The sequence below is a fragment of the Anarrhichthys ocellatus genome, unplaced genomic scaffold (genome assembly GCF_004355925.1).
Source record: "Anarrhichthys ocellatus isolate YVR2014 unplaced genomic scaffold, GSC_Weel_1.0 scaffold25, whole genome shotgun sequence".
NCBI lineage: Eukaryota > Metazoa > Chordata > Actinopteri > Perciformes > Anarhichadidae > Anarrhichthys > Anarrhichthys ocellatus.
The window spans coordinates 3,223,168-3,240,373 of NW_022280055.1; the positions used below are offsets into that span (position 1 = coordinate 3,223,168).

At 42.3% G+C, this 17,206-nt stretch overlaps 1 protein-coding gene across 1 annotated transcript in view; it reads left to right on the forward strand.

Moving 5' to 3' along the window:
* The first annotated feature begins 2,656 nt into the window (after positions 1 to 2,656).
* LOC116391326 (exostosin-1) overlaps positions 2,657 to 17,206 on the forward strand; it is a 175,741-nt gene continuing 161,191 nt past the window's right edge. Inside the window, exons 1-4 of the mRNA XM_031861821.1 lie at positions 2,657 to 3,273; positions 3,371 to 3,473; positions 4,485 to 4,985; positions 5,828 to 6,579. Coding sequence (XP_031717681.1) covers positions 4,710 to 4,985; positions 5,828 to 6,579 — 1,028 coding nt within the window. The 5' untranslated portion in view covers positions 2,657 to 3,273; positions 3,371 to 3,473; positions 4,485 to 4,709. The remainder of the gene's footprint in view (positions 3,274 to 3,370; positions 3,474 to 4,484; positions 4,986 to 5,827; positions 6,580 to 17,206) is intronic.

The following is a 17,206-nucleotide window of genomic DNA, read 5'->3' on the forward strand; positions in this document are numbered from 1 at the left end:
ATATGTCAAGTCAAGTAAACATTATCTATACAGCCCAAAAATCCATTCCACTGGGATCAAACCAGAGCAAAATATGATCGCAAACACATTACTGAACTTTGGCCTGGATTTACGTTTCACAGTTGAGCTCATATATAGCAAAACCTGTAACCCTGAATCTGAGAGTATGATACTTTTATTCTTGAAAACAGTAATTATCTAAATGTAGTCTTAATACATACCGTTTTATAAGATTCAAAGCAGTCTTATACAAATGTCTTATTTCTGGGGCACATTTAGTAGAGACCAAAACTGTTCTGCCATGACTTGAGCACTCAGTTACATTTTATCAATGTAAAAGTAGCAGTATGTTTAAATTACTTTTATCTTGCAGCTGGTAAAGGTGGAGCTAGCCTCCAGCTAGGTTCTAGCTGCTCTATATGCTGCTGGGTGGCTTATAGTATTCTTGATCATATTTTGTATTAGGACTCTGAATCTGCAAAGAAACTTAAATCATCAAATGAATATCCATCAATCCATTTTCGTCCGCTCATCCAGGGTCGGGTCGCGGTGGCAGCGGGCTAAGCAGGCTGACCCAGACCTCCCTCTCCCCCGCAACATGTTCCAGCTCATACTGGGGGATCCCGAGGCGTTCCCAGGCCAGCTGGGAGATATAATCCCTCCAGCGTCAAAATCAAATGAATATAGTTGAGTAAAAATTGAAATATTTGCCTTTGAGATATGTAGTAGAAGGATAACTAGCAGAAAATGGAAATACTCAAGCATATTACATTTACATCAAAGTTTTACTTTAGGGCTCCAGCCCTGAATGTTATTTCCTCAAAAGTCCTGAATGTTTCAACACTTTAAAACCATTTCCACCCTAACATTGTCATGTGGGGTGTCTCTATGCCACTACTACCTATTCTTTAAAGAAATATAATATATTTAAGTAAATGTTCTTCTGTTGGCCTAATATTCAATTCAGAGTATTGAAGACCACATTTACTCTGAATTTGTGGGGATCCTTGATCTGCAATTAGAGCAGACCAGATTGTTATGGCATGGTTTCAAATACAGCAGATGTGAACTCCGCTCCAGCATAGCATAACAACAGATTTCAAAATCTGTTCACGCCAAATCCCAAACCCTGTTATGTATGTAATTTAACATAAAAATAGTCACATTCGGCATTTGTTGCCTCCTTTTAGGTAACATGTTCAAAAAAGGTCAACCTCAACATCATGGCATATTTTTCCCAAATGTTTTACAGATTTTTAGGCATTCTATTATCAAAAGGTTTCAAAATAAATAGTGCATATAGCTGCCTTAAATGGGAAAATAAATGTCCCCCAAACCCCTTTAGGTTTGCACTGATTCCTAAATGTTTCCAACCTCCGCCCATGCTTTCCACCACTACTTGTACATAAATGTATCTGTCATCATTAAGCTATAAAGCATCACAGGCTCAGAGGATTAGTGTGCATATGCTAATTTTCACCTCTTCCTGTCTGCCAGTATATTAGGAGGATGGTCGAGAATTAAAAAGGCATAAAGAGCCTCTGCATTGGCTGAGAATATATAAATAGTTTGTGTCCGCCAGTGTGTAAACTGTATCTTGTTGTGTAGATTGCAACATGAACCACAAGATGGCGCTGTTTGCTACATGATGTCCCCATGTGTGTCTCCACAACATCTGTAAACACCCGCTCGAATTTATAAGACAATGTCAGCTATTTTAAATCATGAGCAAATTAATTTCATCCTTTTAGTGGCTTCTGAAAAAATAACAGCAGCACAACTGAAGGGCAGGAGAGATGGAAAGATAAGTGGTCAAAGTTGATTCATTGGGCCACATATTTGAATCATTAAGAGATTTAATGAGCTGGGACTTAATTAAAAGTGGTTTAGGTTCGCAAAAGAGCCAGTTCACTAAACCCCGACAAGCCAGATTTATAACCAAACCATCATCACCTTAAGGGGAGCCGACAAAGTGTTATCAAGTTCTGCAAATGAGACACATTACATGTTCAACCTTCCAACAAAGTGTGGCCTAAGTCCGTCTTGTAAACTGTGAAGAAAAAAATGGATCAAAAATCGTTTTAATTCTAAGCAACATAACTTGGCTGATAGAATAAATGTTCATGCCTTGACAGTGAATTTGCATCCATTCAGCACCAAGCAGCACTTCATGACAATAAAACCTCAACTTTGCTAACTGGTGGGAAGAAAATTTTAAAAGTTTCTCCTCTTATTTGGGCAAATACAAGCTGCACAAGTGATGCATCCTAAAATCCCTAATCTTGTTAAACCATGCAGATAATGCTTATACGAATCCTAAATTTGAGGATTTCTGAATGGGGTTTGGTTAATACATTGCAAACAGGGATGCCTTAGTCAGTTCGAAGATCCTGGATGCTCCTCTGGGACTTCTCAGCGTCCAAAACAACCCCGTATGACTTAACTCATCAATCATCAAACTGATACAAACAGAGCTTTTGACAGAGACTGAGAGATGCTGAATCATGGCGAGCTCCCGCGTGCCTCATCATCGGAGCCAACTGACGCCCCATGCATGCTCCGATACCCCCCCTCCAGCCTGCCAGCTTGCTGCTGTCTGGCTTATCAACGCTGCTGCTGCTGATGTTGCCTGGCTGCTGCTCGGTGGCGCAGCCCAGATCCCACTGAGGATGTGAGGATGGAAACCTGAGGAAGGGGGTCTGATGGAGGCGAGTAGCCAGACTGGAATAACTCAGAAGAAGCCCAGCGTGCACTTGTGGTGTTCATTTGATCCATTACTTTAGCCTTATTGAGAAAACCCGCTGCATGCCATTCAGACCGTGAACTCGTTTCAAATATTGAAGCGCGTCTCTTCCTCGGATCCCGTGTTTAACTTATCTGGGATGATGATTTCTGCATATTTGTCACCGAGCGCACGAGTGGGAGTGTGGATTTAAATTTCGAAGTTTGGATCTTCTCTCACCGGGATTTTTTATTTTTATTTTTTTTAAGGGGGATGGCAGTCGTTGATCGGGGATGCACGCGCCTGGTTTGACACACTCTGGATGGATGCTGTAGACGTTATCACTGCTGTTCCTGCAGACGATCGCGCGTCTACTCTCACAACGTGGATACCTGCCGCCGTTCTGACAGATAGATGCGTGCTCACCCGGTCGGGGTCTCGCCCGCGTGAAAAAAATCACTCCGTGGTCTTGTCTCGAGGAAAGTTTGGGACTGAGACGCGGCGGAGGATGTAACCAGCGCACCTTTTCGGGCTTCCCCACGGACACAGAGGTCAGTGACTGCCCCTCTCCCTTTACACGTGCTTTGCATAGGCTCTAAGATTTATGATTTGTGGATGGATTTGTGATCTGGTGTTTTGGGGGTGTAGCTGGAGAATGTGGATCCGAACTGTGGAGTTCTGCTCAGGCTGGAGGGGAGAGCGGCGAATGTACCAATCCCTTCCCGGGACCACAGGTGTTCCCTGTAAACAGGTAGGTCACAGTGAGTGGAGTTTGGTGATTGCTCTCCAATTATGCATTCCATGCCACAGATAAAGAAAGAAAGAAAGATATCGTTACAATTTGGAAAATCCCACAGCGTTTGCCAATGCAATGGTTTACTTAACGACACAAACAGCCCACGTGTTGTTTTCGCATGTATCCCGAACGACGCTCCAAACTCCATTCAGAAAGCCGGTATACTTTAGCGCTGCATTTGCTTATCGAACATAATCTAATCTTTTTTTAATAAATCTCCGACTCTTTAATTGCCTCATATTATAGTTATGATACGGATGAAAACGTTGGGATACATTCACAATCTTATTCGCACAAGTTGACCGTGCACTGTGAAATGTTTATAACAGCTTCACAAAAAAACAAGTGCGACCAAATGAGTTCGGTCATATTGAATGAGATGAATATATTTGCTTAAAGGCAAACACATGTTATAATAGCAAAATTGCCAATGGCACGTGTCGTCAAAATGTTGTTTTATAGAAAAGTTTCGTTTCTTGTTTACCCAATAAATCAGTACAAATATGCCTCACTACCAGTAATCATTCACAACATATTTGAATTTGATATGAATAATAACACATTATGGGGTCAGCAAACCGCTTAAAGTGACATGCATCAATTTAGAATTTTATATTTCATGCAACCATTTTTGTGTTTTCCATTCTTTTTATTTTTTTTCTTCTATTGAATGTGAAACCAGAAGTTTATCATAAACAAATGCATGTGGGGTAGTTCAATGCTTTTATCTAACAACAACAAAATGTCAATAAAGTCCATATATTGACCACAGCTGATCAAATCTGACAGACATAATGGTATTAGAGACACTTTATTATTCTAGTCATACAGAGCCTTTGCACTGTTTTCTAATAGTAGCTTTCACTTTATAAATGTGCCAATAATAAAGTTTTACTTTGTTTTAAAAATATTTGTACGAGACTTTCTTGGTAACTTCATTGATGTGTATATATTTTTTTCTTTCAGTGACTCCAAATCCCAAAATGCCGAGCTGTGGATAGAGGCTGCCCTGTGGGTCGAGCTGACCTGTATCTACCTCCCTTCACCTTCTCTCCTCATCATTTCCTAGTTCCTCATCCTTCTCTTCTTCAATCCTTCATCCTCCCCTTAGTCTTTCTCCTTTTCTCTACCTATCTCTATCCTACAATCTCCTCCTCTTCCTCCCCCCCCCCTCCCCCCCCCACAGCACACATGCAGGCCAAGAAGCGGTACCTGCTCGTGTCTGTGGGGGCCGGTCTTCTCTTCCTCGTCTACCTGTGGGGTCTGCAAATCGGGGAGTTCCAGCAGCAGCCATACCAATATCAGCAGTTTCCCCAGTATCCCCAATACCACCAGTACCACCAGCAGGAATACCAGTACCACCACCAGAGCCAGCCCCAGCCCCAGAGAAGCCCGTCCAGATCGCCCAGACACTGGCCAGAGTCAACCCAGCTGCTAGAGCCGTACCTGGAGGGGGGAGAGCAAGAGGTAGACTGAACCGCTTTTAAAGGAAAAAGTATTCAGATCCCACAATATAAGAACACTCAATTACACGCAAAAGCCCTTTGTTCAAATTCACTAAGGTACCATTTTACGTATCAGAGGTAAAAGTACTCACTATGCAGCAGTAGGTTGCTTTCTCAGTGGACACATTTCAGTAACTCATAGTGAATACATTCTTAAAAATGCATGGCTTTAAAATTGGTTGGAAGATGAATGATGAGTTTGGTTTTAAAGCTTTAGGTCCACCGGGATCACAAGATGATTAATCGTGTGATCAAACAGATTGAGAAAGAAGAAAAAGTCTTTGCTTCTTTAATTGTGAAATACTTGATAGAGTAACCTCCTCAGGCCTAAAAAAATGATTCAAATGATACAATCTGAGAAGAGAACGTCACTATTTGGCTGAACTGCTCAGTTCTCAACAGGCGTCAAAACGAAAGAAGGCAAATGGCACTGTACGATCCAGGAAGGCGGGTCGGAGGAAATAAATCCTGTGTATCTATATTTTCTCACGCAGAGCTTTTGCCTGTCTGAACACAGACGGAGACATATGGCCTTTGCTTGTGCCTTAAAGGATCACAAGCCAGGAGGTTTGAGAACAACTGCTTTAGGGGAATCAAAGACCGTCACCCTTCATCTTCTTGTGTGGACTGGATATCAGAGTCGCTGTAGCTCAGTCATGGAACAAAGCAGTGAAACCCAAAGTTAGATTGCTTTCCTCTACTGACATTATAAAGTAATGTCTTAAAAAACTTCACAGATCTAAAGTATCGATATAATTGTGCTTTGTTTTGGGTTGTCTGAACTGTGTGTGTTCTTGTGTACAGGAGGACAGCCCTCAGCTCCATCACCAGCACACCTCGCCCCGTGAGCGACGTGCGATACGCGACAACATCTACAAGAACAAGCGCTGCCGCATGGAGACCTGCTTCGACTTCGCTCGCTGCCAGTCCGGCTTCAGGGTTTACATCTACCCACCGCAGAGAGGGGACGAGATCTCCGAGACCTACCAGAAGATCCTGACGTCCATCGAGGAATCTCGCTTCCACACCAAGGACCCGACGCGGGCCTGTCTGTTCGTTCTGGCCGTGGACACGTTGGACAGGGACCAGCTCTCGGCTCAGTACGTCCAGAATGTCAGGCTCCGCATCCAGAGCCTGCCGACGTGGAACGATGGAAGGAACCACCTCATATTCAACCTCTACTCGGGCACCTGGCCGGACTACACCGAGGATCTGGGCTTTGAGGTGGGTCAGGCCATGCTGGCCAAGGCCAGCGCGGATGTGGTCAACTTCCGACCCAACTTTGATATCTCCATCCCCCTCTTCTCCAAGGATCACCCGCTGAAAGGAGGGGGCATAGGTTATCTGACGCTCAACGATGCACCGCCCTCCAGGAAGTACCTGCTGGTTTTCAAAGGGAAGCGATACCTAACTGGCATCGGTTCGGAGACGAGGAATGCTCTGTATCACATCCACAACGGGGAAGATATTATTCTGCTGACCACATGCAAACATGGCAAGGACTGGGAGAAACACAAGGACTCTCGGTGCGACCGAGATAATGAAGAATACTCCAAGTAAGTCATACGTTTTTTTTATCTCTTTACCTTGCTCTGTTGCTTCTGGGCGTGCTTTTATTTCCATTTGAAAAGAGCGTCAGTGCTTTGAGGATCTATCCGTTATTAGTGTCTCAATACCGCCCTGCAGAGTTGGTTGTTGCTGGTTTGTCGTCCTGCAAGGAGAGCAGACAGCCGGCTTTTTAGCAGACATTAGCACTGTGGCCGTTGTCTCATTATTGGCTCTTATTTGCTGTTGGTCATTGAAAAAAAGCAGTGGGATTGTGACACACCATTACAGCTCCTCACAAGAGCTGGTTGTGCTTGTGTGCAGGGCACTAATGCTGTCAATCATTACAAATGTGGTTTATTAGCTGGGAACTTGCCTGCTCGAAAGTGTCGGGGACGAGCCGCTGTGCACGAAATGTCTCTCTATTTGAATGAAACTGTTTGGATACTTTCAGGCACATATTTCACCATTGTCTTGGGAGTTGAGCTTTATCGTACCTGTGCTCCCGAGACAGAAAATGCAGGTGTGTGTATGTGCGGTTGTGTGGGTAGTGTGTGTGTGTATGTGTGTGAAATAGAGAAAGTGTAGCAGGAGAAGCGATGACGGTTGAGTGAAAGAAAGTGATCTGAGCCGAGAAGAGGAGTTCACCTTTTGAAAATTTTAGCGAGAGTTGAAAGCCGAAAGGAGGGATACCATGCAGAGTGAAATGGGAACAGCATTCTCAACTTTTGCTACTTATTCCTGGATACGTTAGCCCAGGAGTCATCTGTTGCATATTTTAGCTTTAGATATTGTGGAGAACCACTGTGTAGCCAGGATCCTGCTAAATACTGCCGAACAGCGACTGGAATGTCGCAGGGAGAAAGAATCTGCATACAGTTTGGGCTGCAAAATATTAGGACATTCTTGCGCGTTGTACGAAGTGAAACAATGATTGTGAGGTTTATCTGTAAAATGCTCAAAGCCCATTTTAGGCCAATGCACTGAGACAAATATCCCAAACATACAGACCAGAGAACAAGGTTTTTATTTAGGGCAAATGTTGACTTGCATCCCAGAAGCCAGAACCAAACTGGACGCTTCTGGTCGTGTGATACGTTGAATACCGACGTTTCTGAACGCAAATTACATTTCATGTCAACATTTCTAGATATGTGGAGCGTTAATGTTACAAAACTGTATTTTCACTTATGTTTACGCAACAAAACTACGTGGTTAGGTTTAGTAAAAGATCACGTTGTGGGTTAAAATGAGAACGCTACTGTGAGCTTCATCCGGGACACTAACACCAGTCACCTGGGTGAAAGATCTATGTTTGACCGAATAAGAAAACTCAGCAGGTAACTAGTCAGAAAGGCACACGAGGCACACGAGATCCTACTTGACACGCAAGTAGGATCAACAACTAACAACCATAACAATCCCACACATTTCGATCAAATGAAGCCTTCATTTTTGACAGAATGTTTACATTTTTGAACCATCTTTGTGACACGCTGCTCTGATTGATCGCAGCGAAGTCGGCGTTCAATGTGTTTGATCGTTCATCGGCACCTGCTGACGAGAATCAGACCTATCCACACACGTCTCGTCTTTCCGTCAATCTAACACCTCGACTCTTTTTCCCTTTAGGTTGATATTATATTCACTATCATTTTATATTTCATTAGTGTGGTAATTCCTTCTGACGTTAGTTGCGCTCATCTCTGATATAACACCCTGCAGTCACTGGCTGCAAATATCAGTATCAGGACTTTATTAAAGTTTTAATTTCGTGAAAAAACATTTTAAAATATGAGGCTATGTATAGGAAGGGCCGCATTGCCTCTGCTGTTCATGCGATGTGAATGTAAAAATGCCTTCAAATGAATCACTGGCGCATCTCTTTATTCCTACTCGCTCCACGGGCTGCAGCCGAGACTTTATCAGTGGCAGCTCACATGCTGAGAGCACACGTCTCCGCAACGCAGACCAAATTCTGCAATATGTAACCCTTTGAGAAAGAAATATAACAACAAATGGGGAATTCAGTATGTGATCCTGTGTGTTCTCCCAACAACGTCTTGCTTTAAATTTCTCCTCAATCAGCGCACGTTAGGACATTCTGTTCTCTATTTCGGCGTGTCGTGTTTAGAAGGTTGTTGCTATTAATGTGAGCGTGACATTAAAGCAGCAGCAACAATAACAGCACTGGAGGACAGCTTTTTTTCAACATCAAACCATCTGTATATCAACAGGCTGTTGGGATGTGCATACAACTGTACTCTGTGTTTGTATTAATGAATGTGGCTGGTAACACTGGTGGGTTTATCAGGGCACAGTAGCAGTTTTTACAATGAAGAAACGGCAAATGGCTTTGGTTTCAGCATGGGCGACGTTATTCATGTAAAAAGTGCTTGAAAAAAGAAGATCCAACAGTGAACACTGCCGCCTTAAACACAAAGGGTGATGATCAATGGAGGACGTTAATGAACAGAAAGTGCTCAAGAGGCTCCTTCACTAAATGAATGCTGCATCAGTCCATTCTCTGTCTCAGCCTGGCATTCGTCTGATATCCAATAGCAAAAACAATAAAGCAGCAGTGGCTTTGAGTTTAGCTCTTTCATTTCTATCTTCTCTCTTTTTTTCACTGAAATCAAGGAACTTTGAAGGTTGCGATCTTAATCACTTTTTATAAAAACGACTTCTGGAGCTGCTGAACTATGAGAAAAAGCATTAATTCATTTGGTGTCAGTCATAAAGTTGTATTTTGTTCAGTTTGTGAACTAACTAAGCCATCGGAAGCAACACAGAGACAAACCAGACGGAACTTCCAGCGCTGCCTCAAAAGTGTTATGTTTGAATTTAGGAAATGGTTCGATGATTGATGCTGAATTGTCTCCCAATAACGGAAAGCCACATGTTTGATTGTTGGGTTTAGTTTAAGGTTATCTAAAACTTTCCAGACCTAGTGCTCCGCACAAAATTACTTCTTTGCACCGAGATATGCAGAGAAGCACAGATTTAAATACAATACAGTCAGTACAACAATTAACATTGTTCATGTGATTCAAATAAAGTTGCACACCAATGAAACCCTCCAATTCCCATTAGAACACAGATTCATGGGAGTGATTGTGCCAAAATAGATGTGAAAAAAAGAAAAAATACAAAAGCCAAATTTTGGTGAAGAGTTAGTGGTTAGGTCACACAACAAACTCCAAGTTTAAACTCCTAGATTGAACTTTGTGTGTTAAGATTACAGTGTCTAAAAACCATTAGGAGCCCTATAGGCAGAGGAACCACTTTTTTTTTTATTTAGCAATGCTGTCAGGATATAGCCACAAATGAGCAAATATGACAAAAAAAAGGCTTTTATTGAAGTTAAGTTAAGTTTTAAGTTTAAGTTTAAGTTTAAGTTAAGTTAAGTTTTAAGTTAACAATTTGTGCGATGTTGGATTCACCTATTGTACGAAAAACCGAAATGAAAAGCAGGCTACTTGTAACTGAATGGTCAACAACAGCAGAATTCACAATTGGACAAAGCTCGCTAATGACGACGATCTGGAATTTAAATTAGGCGCCTTTTTGAAGAATGCTCTACTTCAGTTATTTCTGCTGCACTTCATTCTTGCCGGGTGCGATTGTTCTGTAACGAGCGTATTGTTGTTTTCCCTCTGTACTCCATACCACGCACTCACGGCCTTTTAAAAGAAATCACTGGTCGTTGTGTGGGAAACAATCCGCTATCAACCTGAAGGAATGCGTCATTTTGACGGTCCCCGAGAGTCACGCGCTAATAAATCCGTCTAACCTCATCTGTCTGTGAACAAGGCAGCTTCACAATACTTTAATCTTGAGGTTGTGACTGAGAAAGCTCTCTTGTCTGTTTGCTGCCGGCTGCTCTGGTGTTTTACACACACAGCACATCGATACAGACATCACCCGGTTCAGTCGGGGCTTCGGGGGGAGGGGGGATGGTGGGGTCCAACACAGCCAGCCTCCCTGATGGGAACAGAAACCGACGAGGATCTTCAAGCCTCAGGCGGTCGATAATTGCCCTCCAATTGAATTAAGCTGTGAATGAAGGGGATAGATAGAGATCTCACCTCCCACTGAGCGGCGCCGGATTGAACTCGGGCTGTTTTACTGTACATAGATAACAGCCCAGCCCGGCTCCACCAATTAGAGCCTGGCTGTACAGAAGTGTCTCTCCAAAGAGTGTTGGATACCAGGAGGATGAGGGGCTGATGAAACGCTTGATTCAGATCGCTGTCACGTCTTTCATGATGGCTTTCATGGTCAAATGTGATGAGAGGTGTCCTGCTGACTGTATACAGTAAATCCATAAACATCTCCTTCTTCTTCTCCTCTCTGCTCATCGACCTCCTCTTTTCTTTTTATCTCAATGGGACCTTGCAGCTGTTTTAGCTTCTTCTTTTCTCTTCTACACTTCAGCTTTATACTTTGCAGGCCCCGTGGCAGTAACAGATGGCATTTTAATGCCACAGGATGCACCTTTTCTGCAAAAAAAACTATTCAATAATGCTATGTTTGCAATAAAGTTCTGAATGCAGTCTCAACATTTCACAAAGGTAGAATGTGAATAGGGTATAATTTTATCGATTGAAGCAAGTAAAGTTGGTTTCCAGATCTTTTCATGTCATAAAAACAGAGCATGAGAGGGATGGCTGTGTAGGAACTGTTATTGTTCATTCAGCTAAGACCTTGATCACAGTACTGACTATTGAGAATGCTAAAGAAAATTGTTAGGGCAAGCAGGCTTCATATTGTTTTTATTAATGACCACCTTAGGCTGATGAACACCACAAAAGCTAAAAAAATAACAACACATTTGACATTTTATCAGCAAATAATGTTAAGGCAAGTATGTTAGCCAGTGATGGAATGCAACTATATACTAAAGTGCAATTCATAAGTACACATTTCAGTATTTCCACTTCCTGCTACTTTATACTTCTACTACAGAGACAAATCTTGTACTCTTTCTGCACTACATTTCAATCAGGAGAGACAAGTGCATGCTTAGTAGTCAAGACATATTATTACATTACATTACAGTCATTTAGCAGACGCTTTTATCCAAAGCGACTTACAATTCAGAGTCTATCACATTTCTACACCGTAGGCACAACTACGGGAGCAGTTTTGGGGTTAAGTGTCTTGCTTTGAACCGCCGACCCTCTGATTGAAAGACGGCCCTGCTATCCACTTAGCCACAGTCGGCCCCACAGATGCTGCGTTAATGAGTTACACAGAAGTTCTTTGGCGCTTGAACTCGACGAGATTTGTGATTGAGTTGTGATTGCCCTGAGCGGCAACAATATAAATCCCCCCCTGGAGTCCAGACACCGGATGGTGATCGTGGCTGATGAGGTTGATGGAATGATGAGTTGATGAAGCTGATGAATCTGCGAAGATTGGCGGAAATGGGGAGGTGGAGGGTTGCGTAACAGCAGCATGAACGTACTGGAGGTAGAGAGACAGTCGTATTTAAGAGAGACAGCGTGATAGGCTAATGATGTAGCTGTGTCGTTGTGCTATTGGATAGAGAGACCAGCTGATCTGGACAGCTGATATAGTGATTGACAGCCCCGAACCATAACAGCAAGGAAATAATGAGTGTGCATGCAGGATTGAGGAGTGATTGGCAGATGTATGGGAATTAACTACGGGCTTAGGCATGCGAGAGTATAGTCTTTCTGTCTGAACTTACGCTAGAGCTTCATTTGTCTGACAACTTTAGTTACTTTTCAGATTGCAGTTTTTCAAACCTTTCCTGTCAGAGGAAAACAGATGATGTGTTCTTTATGTGTTGAGAAAATCCCCCCATTTCTTAAGATAAATAAATCCTCTTGGATGAGATGGAAAGAGCATATTCACAAAGCTGAAAACTGGGCTCTTCTCCTGAGCTCATGAAAAGTTGACGCTTTAGAGGTACATTATTCTCTCAGGACGGCAACTTTTGATCATTTTATGTACAATGAATGAATGAATGCAGTGATTTAACTTCTAGTTGAGTATTTCTACATTTCAATATTGCTATTTTTTACTTAAAGTTGCTGTGAGGAACGTTTAACTGGCTTTGAAACGATCTCAATGTAATACTGCTACCTCTTTATGACCTACATAATTAAACAAGACCATCAGAGAGAAGATTGGCTATTTCTATGCAGCTACTGCATAGAAATAGTCATACTCGTCATCGGTGACGCCGGGTCAGATTCTGGCAAAATCATGCAGCTTCACCAGAAACCAGAAACTCCCTCAGCTGGAGGGAAGGGGGGCACGGGAGAACCAGAACCAGGACGGGCAGACTCTCAGACCTGTGCTGCAGTAAAATTAATGTTTTCAAAGGAGACTCTGGTGCTCGCAAACTCTTCCAATTTTGTCCACAGGTACTGCCAAAAATCAACACAAAATGAAAGTTCCTCGTATAGCTTTAAGCAAAAGACCCAAATGCTTCTTCCACCACTGATGTGAGCAGTTAACGCACGTTTATTTATATCTTCCACTCTGTCGTCCTCTCACAAAAGTGTCTCCATCACTAATTGTTTCGTAACGAGCAAAGTAAAGATGGTGAATGAATTAGTTATAATGTGCTCCTTCTAGTTTAATGCATCCCAGAATGCATAAAGACCCTCAGATGGAAACGCAGCTGCTGTCACATCTGTGAAGGTTTGGCAGCTGCAGAATTCAATATGTATGACAGGAGAAAAGGGTCTGAGAGTATTAATTAAAATGTCAGCTGTGGTCATGTGGGTGTCCCGCACTCTGTGTGTGAGATTTCTTCCTGGCCTTGTTGTGAGATGTTCTATTAAAGCATATCAAAAGTCAATGTCCTTTTTTCCTTGTTGGCACTTATCTCCCTCATTCCACATCCTCCTCTCTTCACCTTCATCTCTCCTATTCTCATCCTCATCGTCCTTCATTCCCTTATCTGGCCTCACTCTGCTTCTCCCTTTTCCTCCCCGTGTCCGCCGAGCCAAACGAAACCGTGGAAAAGGTTTTCCTGCTGTCTCAGTGTGCATCTTTGATGCAAGTCATGATGAAGAGCACCGTGAGGAATAATAAGAGAGCCTGCCAGTTTAGGAGAGAGAGAGAGAGAGAGACACACAGAGACAAACTCAGGACTCTTAAGAAACTTTAATGTGTGACCGATTTTACAACCTAATTAAAGAAAGAAAAAAACAGGATGAACCAGAACTTTACACGTGGTTTAAGATGTATTTTCGGTTGTCTTGTCAGGGAAAGTGAATACACAAAATACTGCATTATCCCCTATATACACGGTATATTTATTGATTTCTCCCCTGTTTTCCAGTTAAAGCTTTTTTTTTGTGTGTAGTTTCATTTTGAATCAAGGGTGTCGTATGTTGGGCTATGTGGATAAACTGACTTGACTATCCATGATATCTTATATTTGCATCAAAACGAGGTGTAATTTATTAATTTAACCATAAAATACAGTCTCCAATAAAACAGTCTCACCACAAGGTCCATGAAGTAGCTTTTGTGAAATTGTTGATCATGACACATGATCTCCATCATCAGATAGTTTGTCCAGTTGTCGTGGAATTGCAGATGTTGAAATATATGTAAATGTTGCCTTAAAAGCTCAGTAATAAAGTTCATTCCTTTCTTCTGGCTGATAGATCAGTGTTTGTAATAATGACCTGTAATAATAGGTAATTCAAGTGAAAGTCATCAGGATTTTTCGATAACAGTCATAGCATACTATATATACAGATGGAAATAGTTGTGTTTTTTTTTTTTACAGGATCTTTAAGAGTTTCTTTGGGGCCTTTTAGCGCCTGCAGGTTTCTCAGCCAGCAGCTGAACCCATCAATACATTGGAAGTCTTCTGCCAAGGCTGGCTGAAGGGTAAAAGGAAGCTCTATTGATCAGGTTTGACTTGACCACGGCAGCCAATCAGGAGCTGAATAGAGGTTAATGGTTAATGGTTGCTGTGAAAGCCAAGCATAGATTGGCATTTAGTGCGAGAAGACCTTGGCTTTATTTCAGCTGACCCACTGTCTGTTTTAACGGGGAAAAGAAGTTAATGTATCAAAGGGTGAGCAGTCACTGTGAAGATCACAAACCAGGATCATAAACATTTGTTAGATTGATTCAATTAACTTTTTCTTTTTTTATATAGGAGAACCCTCGGAGATAAGAGAATATCTTTTTAGCTTCTTTTTCACCAATTTTTGGGTCACAACTGGGAAAATCCAGAAACAACCAACCCCGACTCGAGGTGGACGTACTTGCTTTTTCTGAATCCTATAATATGGTCTTCGTCAGCCACCACTGTTAGACCAAGTAAGTCTGTAGCAGCAAAATCTGTGAGTGAATTGAATTAACCCTTTACTAAGCCCCACCCCTTGAATGCAGACTGGCCAATCTCACTGCTCTCATAGTGTTGTTTTCCATCGCAGCAGGCGCCTGCTTTCGCTGCACACTAGCCGCTCGGCACCAGGCAACAGATGGGCACAGTTTCTGGTGAACAAAAACAGAGCTAAAAGGGAAACACAGATTTGTACAATATACATTTCTAGGACACAGGGTTGCATTTGCAGAACTATTTAGTTGCTCACAGAGCTGTAGATGTTAAAACTTTCTATTTTTCCGAGCACGTTTAGAACCTCGCCTTAAAAACAACAAGCCTCCTGGATGCTCCCCTTAAATTGCCCTTTTTCTGTAACTTTGCTTGATCTATCCATTTCAGAATAAAAGCTCAAATTTGGAATCACTTCTCTCTCTGAAAATAATAAGGGCCCATGCTTCACGTTACCTGTTTGACGTAACAACACACGACGGAGGAACAATCACTCTGTCTGGGAAAACAACAACATGCGATGTGGGGCTGTCTGTCTGCAGAAAGCATGTCATTTTCTGCAGCCGTATGAAGCCTTCTCACTCTACACCTACATCACTTGCTCTCCTTGTGTACCCAGAAAACGAGCCAGGAAACGCAATTCAACTCAATCACTGCTTTTTCCTCCTCCTCCATCGCCGTCTCATTTCCGCCTCTCTGCCTATACCGCAATCTGATTTCTCTGTTGTCGTTGCGTCTTTGTTTGTTTCCCCCCCATCTCTTTCTCTCTATCCATTTGTTGGACGAGAGCTGACGATCAGTTGAGTCGAAGCAACTTCCAGGATGTTTGCCACCCCTCCATCGCCGAGAGAGAGAGAAAGAGACGGAGAGGACGGAATTAGAGAGGCAGTAAAATAGTGGAAACCGTGCGTGGCAGGATGGATTGCAGTGTGAATCTATCACATCCTCACACATGCCGCTCTTTAGAAAGAAAAAGAGAGAGAGGTTTTTATCAGGGAGAAACAAGTGGTGTTGTTGTAGGACTTTTCATTTGCTGCGTGTCACCGTGCATATTTGTCTCTGTTGAGCTGAGACAAATGGTCCAGTTTTTTTTCAAACAATTCCAACTATAAATCCCGAACCCACATACATTACAGCAGGTGTATCCAGTTTCTCTTCTGATCTTCCAGGGACACAAACACTACAATTTGAGTTGTTCTTGGTCTAGTTGCAGTTTTTGTATTGCAGCTCCTGGGAAACCTGCTACTGTTTACTTAAGTACTGGTAAGTACAAATTTGAGTACTTGAGTGTTTCCAATTTATGTTACTTTATACTTCTACTTTCAGAGGGAAAGCTACATTTATTTGACTAAATACTGGTTACTTTTTAGGTTAAGATTTTACATGAATTACAAACGATACGTTTATAAACACAACACGTTATCAAAGATTACAGTGGTTTCCAGCCGTTGTGGCTTGTGAGAGACAAAGAGTGCTTTGAGGAAATTCTGATGCTTATTTTCCTCTTTTAAATCCAATATAATTGGAGATCACATCATATTTTAAGATGGATTTTAGAACTCAGAATGCTGTTTTAAAAAAATAATTCACAGCCTTATTGCTGCAAATACTGTGGCAAAACCTTTTGTAACTGTTTGAAAGATGGTTTTCCTGCTTTGCCTTTTTTTATGTATTTACTACGGACTGCATATAAGAAATTGAGGTAGCCATCAAGACGTCACCAGTTGGTTTGTGGTCTATTTGACTCTAAATTGGACCATCATTTACTAAATTAACATCCTGGCCCGTACAGCCCTTCACCAGACTCTGCTAAAATGCTTTATTATATTATTATTGTTGTTGTTGTTGTTGTTGTAGGTATAATAGTTTTTCACAAATGATATACTACATTTGTACATTTCAGCATTATTTTTTAAAACAAACCAATCAATCAATAATTCCACTCTTTTCGAGTTGCTTTTTTATTTGATTGGAATTCTAGTTATGTTTCTGCTTTCTAATAATATTAAATATTTAAATCCTCTCTATTTCTGCATTGCACCCGACCCCGATGCTTGTCCCTGCGGGTGGTGGGTCCACAGGGTGCTGTAGGGACGTGGAACATCACCTCGCTAGTGGGGAAAGAGCCAGAGCTGGTGCAGGAGGTGGAGCGATACCAGCTAGATATAGTTGGACTCACCTCCACACACAGCGCTGGCTCTGGAACCAAGCTCCTGGAGAGAGGTTGGACTTTGTCCTTTTCCGGAGTTGCCCAGGGTGAGAGGAGCCGGGCGGGAGTGGGGATACTCACGAGCCCCCGG